Source organism: Quercus suber, unplaced genomic scaffold, assembly GCF_002906115.3.
Source record: "Quercus suber isolate HL8 unplaced genomic scaffold, Cork oak 2.0 scaffold_157, whole genome shotgun sequence".
NCBI classification, from domain to species: domain Eukaryota; kingdom Viridiplantae; phylum Streptophyta; class Magnoliopsida; order Fagales; family Fagaceae; genus Quercus; species Quercus suber.
Genome location: NW_027069618.1, coordinates 765,433 through 777,407, shown reverse-complemented (window position 1 = coordinate 777,407; position 11,975 = coordinate 765,433). Strand labels below are relative to the sequence as shown.

The following is an 11,975-nucleotide window of genomic DNA, read 5'->3' as shown; positions in this document are numbered from 1 at the left end:
GAGGGTGACGACGTTCTTGGTGACTCAGCAGGATCACGCAAGATGCATGGCATAGATAGTACAGGGAGTGGGGGTGGCATGTCAGTAGGTAGTGGAACGGTTTTGGATGATGACCTGTATGGACCTTGGATGCTAGTGACACGTAAAAAAGCTGGACAGCGTGGCGTTAAGAATGCGGCGGCTTCGAAAGGACTTACAGGATCCGGGTTGCAGCAGGTAAGTGGGCTGGGCGTTTCCTTGAAGCCCACGTCGATGGGTTGGGCCAAGGTGAATAATTCTCAAAAGCTAGGAGACCCAGAACCCAGTAAGAAGGCAAACCTGTTAAGGCCATTCCGTGTTGGGACTAATTTGAAGGGGCCAAAGCCCATCTCGAATACTAGCCCATCAGTAAGGGGCAAAAAAGGAATTGCCAGGAGTAGGGCTTCATCTACCCACATGAAGTCAGACGCACTAAACACTAAGACTTGGAGTTGGCGCAGCACTGAAGGAAGTAATGGATGTTCAAATGCTTCTTTTCAGTTCACAGCTCCATCTCAAGCCAAAGTGGGGCATTATACGAAGGGGGAGAGCAGTGGTGGACCCGATGTTGACACGGATCGGTAGTTTGTCACTGGAGATGGAGAGGACTTCACCGATTGCCCAAACCGGTCCGATGGTAGAGTGGTTGGAGGTGGAAGTGGGAAACCGGCATGCCGCCAAGCCGAGTCAGATGCTATTGCCGATTCGGAAGTTCATCAGGAATTCAATAGCAAGAATCCTCAACAGGGGGGTTTTGAAGCTACGGCTGATTGTGTGCTCAGGGAGGGGACGGACAAAGGTAAGGATGGTGAAGTTGGAATGGACTATGAGGATAGTGGTGGTACTATTGCTCTTATCTGATGAGTTCTCTTCTCCAAACCTTCTTATCATTATGAATTTTATTATCTGGAATAGTAGGGGTGTTCTGAAACCCAATTTTCATAAACATGTAAGGGATTTGGCAAGGAATCACAATCCGGCAATTATGGTGATTATGGAAACCCGCCTTGGGGGAGAGAGGGCTAGGGAGATCACTAACAGGCTCCCATTCGATGGTGCAATTCATACGGAGACTATTGGCTACTCTGGAGGCTTATGGCTTCTGTGGAATTCAGATATGGTGGAAATTGAGCAGTTGGCTACTACTGAACAGGAGATCCATGTCGAAGTTAAGGTACTTTCCTCTAATCTTTCTTGGTTTTTTTCTACAATTTATGCTAGTCCAAGAAGTGAGGAGAGATGTGTTCTTTGGAATAACCTGTCCAGAGTGGCAGAGATGCATAGTAAACCTTGGGTGATAGCTGGTGATTTTAATGAGCCCTTAATTGATGAGGATAAGCTGGGGGGTAGACCAGTGAGCATTAACAGATCCCTGCTCTTCAAGGAGTGTTTAGATAGGTGTAATATGGTGGATTTAGGTTTTAATGGGCCAAGATTCACTTGGACAAATAAGAGGGATGCCAACGGTTTTATCCAGGAAAGGATTGATAGGTACTTTATGAATCCGAGTTGGTGTACCCTGTACCCAGAAGCCAGAATTTCCCATCTCACGAGATGCCACTCGGATCATTGCCCAATTCTTCTTGAGACTTTGCCTAGGAGAATGAATTATCTCAACAGACTGTTTCGGTTCCAAAGCTTCTGGCTATCCGACCCATCTTTCCCAAAAGTCGTAAACCAGGCGTGGAGGCAAACCACAGTGTTATCGGAGAATATTGAAAATTTTGCCAAGGAGGCCAAGTTGTGGAATAAGAACCACTTCGGGAATATCTTTGCTAAGAAAAAGAGAATCATGGCTCGGCTTGATGGGGTTCAAAGAGCTTTGGCAAATAATCCCTCTTCCTCTCTGATTCAGATGGAAAGTCAGCTCCTTATGGAGTTAGACATAGTGAACGGCCAAGAAACAGAGCTTTGGGCGTTAAAAGCTAGAATGAATTGGTTGGTGTTGGGTGACCATAACACTTCTTTCTACCACATTTCAGCTTTAGCTAGGAGGAAAAGGAACCATATTTTGTCAGTTAAAAATGGGGCAAGGGAATGGCTATTTGAGGAAGGGGATGTTATGAGCTATTTTAGAGAGGGATTCCTTAAGCTGTATACCACAAGTCAGGAGTCGGCCACAGGGGAACTAAACTACCTTCTTCAATGGCAAGCCAAACTTTCGGAGGAAGAAAAAGATAGTATCAGTCATATGGTGTCTGAGGAGGAAATTTCAGCTGCTTTGTGGTCTTTGAAGGCTTTTAAAGCTCCTGGGCCGGATGGTCTTCATGCTGGATTTTTCCAGCGGTTTTGCAATATAGTTGGGGACTCGGTTAGAGAAGAAATCATGAAAGTGTTTAGGGATAGGAAAATTCCTGAATACCTTAACAGCACAAACATTGTTCTTATTCCTAAGGTGCAAGGTCCGGAGACTCTTGGCAGCTACCGCCCTATAAGCCTCTGTAATTCTGTGTATAAAATCATTTCCAAAGTGCTGGTTGGGCGAATCCGGCCTTATTTGGATAAGATTATTTCTCCTTGTCAGGCAGCCTTTGTTCCAGGAAGACGGGGGGTAGACAATGCAATCATTGTCCAAGAGGTCATTCATACAATTGGCAAAACGAGAGGGAAGGTGGGGTACATGGCGATAAAAATTGATTTAGAAAAGGCTTATGATAAGCTTGAATGGAGTTTTATAAAAAGCATGTTGAGCAGATTCAATTTCCCTAATAACCTCATTAAGATTATCATGAGCTGCATTACCACCGTCACAACTTCTATCCTCTTCAATGGAGGCAGTATGGAGCCGTTTTCTCCAACTAGAGGAATAAGGCAAGGGGATCCCTTATCTCCGCATATTTTTATCATGTGCATGGAGTATCTTGGTCAGCTGATCCAAGGAAAATGTGAAGAGGGGTCTTGGAATCCAGTGAAAGCTTCAAGAAGTGGCCCTTCCTTTTCTCACTTATTTTTTGCCGACGATTTGGTCCTCTTTGCAAAGGCTAATGTTGAAAACTGTGTGGCCATCAAAGAAGTCCTTGACAAATTCTGCACTGATTCAGGTCAAATCATAAGCGATGCAAAGTCAAGAGTTTTCTTTTCCCCCAATTTTGGTCAGGATGAAGAAGAAGCTTTTGTCTCGATTCTCGGGTTTCAATCAACAAGCAGTTTGGGGAAATATCTCGGATTTCCCATTAGACATCGCGGAGGATCGAACCAGGACTTTAATTTCGTGTTAGACAAAGTTAAATCGAAGCTTGCTGGGTGGAAGGAAAATCTCTTATCCATGGCAGGAAGATCAGTTCTTATTCAAGCAGCTTCTTCAACTATTCCGTCCTATGTGATGCAGAGCTGTATGCTTCCTGGGAAGGTGCTAGAGGGCATGGATAGAGTAAATAGGAACTTCCTATGGGGATCCTCAGACAATAATAGAAAAATGCATTGGGTGGGCTGGAAAAAGGTAACTAGGCCAAAGGAAGATGAGGGGTTGGGCCTCCAAACAGCCAGGGGTAGGAATACAGCTTTACTAGCCAAATTAAATTGGAGGTTCCACACCAAGGAAAAATCGCCGTGGGCAAGGGTGCTGAGAATGAAGTATTGTACTCATCAACGGGTGAACTCGAGGAATGTGAACAGGCTGCCAAGCTCTAGAGTGTGGAAGAGCCTGAAGAGAGGTGAGGAAACTTTCAAGAAAGGCATCAGATGGCTTCCTGGGGCTGAGAGTAATTTGGATTTTTGGTATGATAATTGGTTAGAGATTGGCCCTTCAAGGCAGGCCATTCAGGGTCCTCTGACCCAAGAATCAGATGGGATTAAAGTTAAGGAGATTGGCCATCCTAGTGGGTGGGATTGGGGAAGATTGCAGATGGAGCTGCCAAGTGATATCAAAAGGGTTATTCAAGCCACACCTATCCCTCTAGCAGCTAGAACAGAAGATAAACTGGCCTGGAAGCTCTCATCAAAGGGATTTTTTGACTTAAAATCAGCGTATTCTCTGACATTAATGCCTGACTTAGAAGTCTCTTTTAAGGGGAAGTGGATTTGGAAGCTCAAAACCTTGCCAAGAATTCAATTTTTTGTTTGGCAATGCATGCACCACAGCATCGGCGTCAAGGAGTGCCTCTCAGCAAGAGGCATTGCAGTTGGAAACTCTTGCCCCATCTGTCTAAACGATTCTGAAAATATTATTCATGCTTTTCGTGACTGCCCCTCGGCTAAAGGCATTTGGTACCAGCTTGGCGTGCTTCCTTCAAACCCGCTGTTTTTTGCCCAAAATCTAAAGGAGTGGTTGGTTTCTAATTGTAATGCCAAGCCAAGTCACAGAGCAGGTCAGCTGCCTTGGTTTCAGGTGTTTTTGTTCGCGATATGGCTGATCTGGAAAAATAGAAACCATTATGTCTTCAAAGGTGGAGTGCAGAACCCGAATGTTGCTAAGGAGATATTGGCCCGAGCCTTGGAATATATTCACTGTGCAAGCAGTCACACAGCAGCTAAAAGAATGGTTTTGAAAAGCATTAGATGGGAAAAGCCTAGGCCCGACTGGAAAAAGCTTAATACGGATGGCTCCTCAGTTGATTCTCTTGGGCTGGCTGGAGGTGGAGGGGTGGTTAGAGATGATCAGGGGAATTGGGTGATTGGTTATGCTAGAAAAATTGGTCCGGTGAATAGTTTTCTTGCAGAGTTGTGGTCTCTCAGAGATGGACTCTCCCTTTGTGTGCAAGCTCAAGTTCAAGCCTTGATTGTAGAGATGGATGCCAAAGCCTTGGTTGATGCCTTTTCAGCTCAGACTATCTCTAATGTAATTATTTCTCCTCTTATGGAGGATTGCAAGCAATTGGCTTCTCAGATCCCCCAGGTAAGTTTTAGACATGTCTACAGGGAAGCTAACAACTGTGCAGACCATTTGGCTAAGTTTGGCTCGTCCATGGAGATGGACTTTGCTGTTTTTTCTAGTCCTCCTGTGGACATTCTTTCTGTTGTGGAGGCTGACTGTCGTGGGCAGTTTGTAAACAGGCGTTGTCCTGTTCCTGTTTTTTCTGTAGTTTTGTTACTTCCCTGTTTACCAAAAAAAAAGAAACCATACACTCTTCCTTTGTGTACTTCTTGTTTTCTTCTTTTTTCTTTCTTTTTTTAAATAATAATTGATAATTACTCAGAACTCAGAAGTGGCCTTGAGCTTTGGAAGCATTGGGCCTGGTGGGCAGATTGGCCCATTTCCTCTTGACAAAATAGGGTTACAAGCCCAATAGAAGGGAGATGGATCTTGGAACCGAGGATGTCCTCCTGCCGAGGTGCGTTAGAAACAGCCCCACCATCAAGTAGCTTTCGGAGTGGCTGATGAGGGATACAAAGAGACACTGAAAGGAGGAGTCATAATCAAGCTTCCTAATAAAGTAATAGTCACATCGGTATTAATTATATTCACCTGCCTGATATAGTTGCATTTATTACTGAATGACTGGCCTGAACAGTGTTTTAAGCCCCAAAAATTCATATTCATCATAGAAAGAAAGAGAAAAATGTCTAATGCAAGATGTATCTCACCAGCTACGTGGTCACAAAGGATTCGAAAGAGAAAGGCAAAAGAGAGTATAAAAAACAGTAGAGCATGCAAAAGAGGATGGAGAGAGAGAGAGAGAATGTGTGTTTGTAATATGGAAATTTCTTTAGAATAAAGAAGTATATTTTTCCTTGAGTGTTCTTGATCGATGTTCTTAGATTCTTACCCTTGTTTAAATCTCTCATTGTGGATTCATTCATATCTAAACTTCGTAAATTAATTGTGACGTTAGAGCATTGTTTTTGACATCTCCACAATTACCTTTTTTTTCTTTTTTTTAATAATCGATAATTACATTTTGGAGAAGGGGAATTCAAATCCTAATTTTCTTTATTAGAAATATTATGAAGTACTATGAGTTAAACTAAAGTTCTTGCCACAAGCTTTTTTACACTTTAATATATTACTTGAATGAGTCATATTCAAACAAAGTTTAAGAAAATAATATTTGAAAAGTGAGAAGGTAGCCCTCTTAAGGAAAATAATACTCACATTCTCCTATGAAGATAACAATTGAAACGCTACACGAATATTCAAAGTAAGGGAAATCAAAAGTGCCTTATTGGAGTACTAAAAAGTTCTCGGTGGGGTCTTAGGTCTTCACTGTAGTAGCGCGTTTCCCTCCCTGGAGAGGATGTTGAGGTCCCTCTAGTTTTCTAGTGCCTAGGAGGGTTTCAGTTGTTCTTTGATTAGTGTGGTGAGAGGTAGGAGGTTAGCATCACCAGCATGGAAGACTTGACAAACAGGTGGCGAAGTCTTTCGCTAACAGAGGAGGAGGAGACAAGAGTGGACCTAACGAAGGAAAAAAAGAAAATAGGTGCAATGTTAGCAGCGAAGTTCTTTACCCAGAGGTCAGTAAGCATTGAAGCGGTGGCGAAGACTTTCCGACCGCTATGGAGAACCAGAGGAAACTTTGAGGTGTGTGAGGGGAAAGACAACATATTGCTAATCGATTTTGAGATGGAAGCTAATGCAGAGAAGGTCATTCAAGGGCAACCTTGGGCTTTTGACAGGCACTTAATGGTGGTGCAGAGATATGATGGAACGGTTCCAGTTCAAAACCTAGTGTTCAGGTCAACAACTTTCTGGATCCAAATCCATAATTTGCCTTTTCAGTTATTGACGATAGAGGCGGCGCTTAGCATTGGGGAGACCATTGGAAAAGTGAGTCGACCAAAGGATCTTGGAGAGATGAGAGGTGGAAATTTCATGCGTGTTAGAGTAGAGGTGGACATAACCAAGCCGCTGTGCAGGGGAAAGAAAATATCTTGGGATGAGAAAGGAGATGGATGGGTAGCGTTCATGTATGAACGGCTGCCAAATATATGCTACTGGTGTGGACTAGTCTTGCATAATGATAAGGATTGCATCCAGTGGCTGAATAGTAGAGGAACACTACAAACTGATGATCAACAGTTCGGCCCTTAGATTAGAGCTTCGCAGCCTAAACATAGGGGAAGATCGGTCGTTAAGGTGCAAGGTTTCGACCAATCTCTGAGGATGAAGTCAAAGCCGAGGAGTCCAAGTGAGGGGAGTTCGACACAGGAGGGCTGTATTGTTGAGTGTAAAAGCACTGGTACTGTGATCATGACGATGCCAGAAACTGGGATCATGACGCAAAGGACAAGAAACGGTGGAGGTGCCGGATTGGGAATTGGTGAAAGTGGGCATGACGTGGGCATACGTGAATCACGAGTTCACATTCCTGTTTTCGAGGAAGCTTTAGAGGAGATCGATGTAGCTTTAGGTGATGGTTCTGGGAAAATGGAGGTAAAAGCTGATGCTGAATGTACGGCTTCTATACAGGCGGCAAACCGGATTAATGGGGCATTAAATTTGATTGAAGTCGAAAGCTTAAAGGAAAATCTGGAATGGAGAAAGAAAGGTCAGGAACGAATGGGAGGGTTGGTGGAGACTTACACGAATACCAGGATGTCAGAGGCCGAATTTTGTATGGGCTGGGCTAGCACAGATTCAAAAGGACTGTCACAAACGGGCAAGCCCATTAAGGGGGCAAGCAAAGGGAAACAACAAATAAGGCCCAAAGTTGAAAGTGAGGAGCAAAAGAGAGGCAACATATCTGGTGGGTCATGGAAAAGAAGAGCAAGACAAAGCCCAATTACAGAAGTGGATCCACTCTTAAACGTGGGGGCAGGAACAAAAAGAAAGCCTGAAGATTATAATCCAAACTTACTCCATGTAAACATGTATGGAAAAAAGACAAAGGTAACTGAGTCATCTTGTGTTTCTGAAACGGCGGAGGTTGTTGTGCAACCCCGCCGAGACCAATGAGTCTTCTCAGTTGGAACTCCCGAGAGCTTGGGAACCTCCGGACAGTTAAAGCCTTAGAAAATGTCGTAAATAAAGAAGATCCCATAATAATTTTCTTAATGGAGACTAAGTCTAACGGTGATTGGATGAAGGTAGTAAAGGAAAAATGCAACATGAAGCATGGTTTTTTTGTTCCAAGTAAAGGCAGCAGGGGTGGTTTGGCATTGATGTGGAAGGAGGGGGTTCCACTAGACATGAAAACATTCTCTGATGATCATATTGATGCTTGGGTGAATGGGGGAGCTGAAGTAGGGTGGTGGCACCTAACGGGGTTCTATGGAAATCCGAAAACAGCAAAAAGATCGGAATCTTGGGAGAAGTTGAAACAACTGAAGATTTCCTCTTCGTTATCTTGGTTGGTGATAGGGGATTTTAATGAGATCATAGGGCTGTCTGAAAAAGAAGGGGGAAGAATGAGGCCTCGGAGACAAATGGAAATTTTTGTTGAAGCCATTGACTAGTGTAGTCTTAGAGAAGTGGATTACGTGGGCCCTAGGTTCACTTGGCTATACCAAAGGAAGGATGGAGAAAAAATAAGGGAGAGGCTTGATAGGGCTCTAGCTTCACAAGAATGGTTGGGTTTGTTTCCCTTTGCTAAGCTTTACCACCTCTCCTCTTTGGCTTCAGACCACTCTCCCTTCTGCCTCCAGCTAGTGCTTCGAAAAAGAAAAAGGAGGGTTAGGAAGTTGTTCCGGTTTGAGTCCATGTGGCTAAAAGACAAAAGATGTGAAGAAGTGGTCAAAAGAGCTTGGATGGAAGAGGAATTGCTAGCAACGGATAGTGTGTTAGGAAGATGCTTGGAAAGATGTAAGGCTGACTTGTCAGAGTGGAATAAGTCAGAATTCGGCCATGTGGGAAGAAAGATATCGGAGTTACAAAGTAGGCTTGAAAAACTGGAATTGCTCCCTGCCTCTATTAAGATGGTCCGGGAGTTAAAGAACACCAGAGTAGAGTTAAACTGTTGGTTGGAAAAAGAAGATACGATGTGGAGGCAACGATCTAGAGTGAACTGGTTTCAGGGGGGTGACAGAAATTCAAGTTTTTTTCATGCTAAAGCCTCAGCTCGACAGAAGAAAAATTCTATAGAGGGGTTGCTAGATGCTAATGATGTGTGGCAGGAGGACGAATCTAAGGTGGAGGAAATAGTAGTGGAGTATTACAGGGAGCTGTTTACTTCGAGCAACCCGGTTGACTTTACTGAGATTTTGGATGCAGTCCAGCCAAAAGTGACCTTGGAAATGAATGAAGTACTAACCCGGGAGTTTACTGGTGTGGAGGTTCGTGCAGCCCTGAAGCAAATGTTTCCTCTTAAAGCCCCAGGTCCGAATGGCATGCCTCCCCTTTTTTATCAGCATTTTTGGAGCACTAGTGGAGCGGTGGTCACTAAAACTGTGCTCGATTTCCTCAATAATGGTATAATCCCTCCGAACTTTAATGATACTCATATTGTTCTTACCCCTAAAATTAAAGACCCTAAGAGAATCACAGATTATAGGCCTATTAGTTTATGTAATGTGGTTTACAAACTAGCTTCCAAAGCTATAGCTAATAGGCTTAAAAAAATCATGCCTGCTATTATCAGTGATACCCAAAGTGCTTTGGTACAAGGGAGGCTTATCACTGACAATGTTTTGTTAGCTTTTGAATCCATGCATCATATTAGCCAGAAAAATGGGGGGAAAGAGGGCGAGATGGCCCTTAAACTTAATATGAGTAAGGCTTACGATAGGGTAGAATGGTTATGTTTAGAGAAAATTATGATGAAGCTGGGGTTCGCGGAGAGGTGGATAAATCTTATTATGCAATGTATTACTTCTGTTACCTATGCTATTAGGATTAATGGGTGCCCTAGAGGTCGCATTCTACCGTCAAAGGGCATCCGTCAAGGAGACCCTTTATCACCTTACTTATTTCTCCTTTGTGCAGAGGGTCTATCTTCTTTGATCAAAGCGGCTGTTTTTTCGAGGCACTTAGAGGGCATTTCTATATGTAGGGGCTGCTCGAAATTATCTCACATTTTCTTTGCTGACGACAGCCTTATCTTTTGCAAAGCCTCCTTAAAGGAGTGTGCCTCTCTACAAAGGGTGCTTGAAATTTATGAAAAAGCCTCTGGCCAACAATTGAATCGGGCAAAAACCTCACTTTATTTCAGTAGAAACACTCCCATGAGAATCAAAGAGGGATCAAGGGGAGATTTGGAGCCCAAGTTATCAAGCAACATGAGAAATACCTAGGGCTGCCATCACTTGTGGGAAAGAATAAAAGAGGCACCTTCAATGATATTAAAGAAAAGATTGGGAAGAAGCTAGCCGGTTGGAAATAGAAGATGTTGTCTAAAGCGAGAAAGGAGGTTCTTATTAAGGCTGTGGCTTTTGCTATCCCAACATATACAATGAGCTGCTTCAAGCTTCCGGACTCCCTATGTGATGATATAACGAGCATGATCAGGAATTTCTGGTGGGGACAAAGGCATGAAGAGAGGAAAATCTCGTGGATTAGTTGGCAAAATCTGTGTGAGCCAAAAGGAGGTGGTGAGTTAGGCTTTAAAAATTTAAAACTGTTCAATCTCGCTCTTCTTGCAAAATAAGGCTGGAGGTTGCAGGCGGGTTTTGACTCGCTGGTATATAAAGTGTTGAAGGCAAAATATTTCCCAAGGAGTGACTTTATAAATGCTTCTTTGGGTCACAACCCTTCGTACACGTGGCATAGTATTATGGCAGCGCAAAATCTGGTAAAGGAAGGAATTAGGTGGAGAATAGGTAATAGTGCAAATGTGAGGGTCTAGGAGGACAAGTGGCTGCTTGTGCCTTCTACGTACAAAGTTACTTCTCCGCGGGTTTTTTTGCACGAAGACACCCAGGTCCAAGAGTTGATTGATTCATCCTCTGGTTGCTGGAAGAATTCAATTGTGGATGCTCTTTTTCTTCCCCATGAGGCTGATGTGATCAAAGGCAATCCTCTGAGCACTCGGCTGCCTGGGGATAAGCTTATATGGATAGAAACGCAGAATGGTATGTTCAATGTGCGTAGTGCTTATAGATTACAATTGAAGCTGGCAGTCTGTGGGGTGAGGGGAGGCAGCTCAGATGGTAGGCCTCTTAGACGCTTCTGGAAGAGATTTTGGAGCTTGCCGGTCCCTCATAAGATTTGCCACTTCGGTTGGAGAGCTTGTCGAGAAGCTTTGCCCACTAAAAGAAATTTGCTGAAGCGCAAGGTGGTAGAGGAAGACTGGTGCGATAGTTGTAAAGAAGTGCCGGAGACATCTGGGCATGCTCTATGGAGCTATTTGAAGGTGCTGGAGGCTTGGAGTTATTCTAAGGTTCCGGTGCTTGCAGCAAAGACGGAGGGTACCTCTTTTATGGACGTGATGTGGAAGCTTCTTATGATTGATGGTGGCAGCGACGAAGTGGCGGCTAGGGAGCTTACAATAGCGTGGGCCCTGTGGCAAAACAGAAATGCGATTCGACTTGGCGGAGGTAGGAAGTCGGGCCAAAAGCTGGTTAGGGGGGTGTTGGATTACCTTGCGGAGTTTGGAGCTGCTATGGAAATGTAGGCCAGTGTTGACTCGGTCATGGAGATGCCTGAGAAATGGAACCCGCTAGCTATGGGATGGTGGAAGATTAACGTTGATGGCGCCACTTTCTCGGAGCTGAAGAGTGCTGGCATAGGAGTGCTGATAAGAGATGAAATAGGAAGAGTTGAAGTTGCACTGTGTAAGAAGGTGGAAGCTCCTTTGGGCGCCTTGGAGGTTGAAGCTAAAGCTCTCGAGGCTGGCTTGCTTTTTGCGAGGGACGTGGGTCTTCAGGATGTGGTGTTGGAGGGGGATTCGATTAATCTTGTAAATGCCTTACGTGGGAACTGTGATCCACCTGCTGCTGTGGAGCCTATTATTTTGGGTATTATAGAATTGAGTAAGGTGTTTAGAAACATTGCTTTTTCTCATGTCTGTAGAAAAGGGAATGTCCTTGCACACCTGTTAGCAAAGCAAGCATCTAATGTTGCTGACTTTATTAGTTGGATTGAAAAGAATCCTTGCTGCATTGAGCAAGATCTTATCCAAGATGTACAATCTTTTTCGCGGTTTTAA

General features: G+C 44.0%; 1 protein-coding gene across 1 annotated transcript; it reads left to right on the top strand.

The window, feature by feature from the left end:
* The first annotated feature begins 11,459 nt into the window (after positions 1–11,459).
* Positions 11,460–11,975, top strand: LOC136069217 (uncharacterized). Its single transcript, XM_065777499.1, has one exon. The coding sequence runs from the start codon at positions 11,460–11,462 to the stop codon at positions 11,973–11,975; it is 516 nt and encodes a 171-aa protein (XP_065633571.1).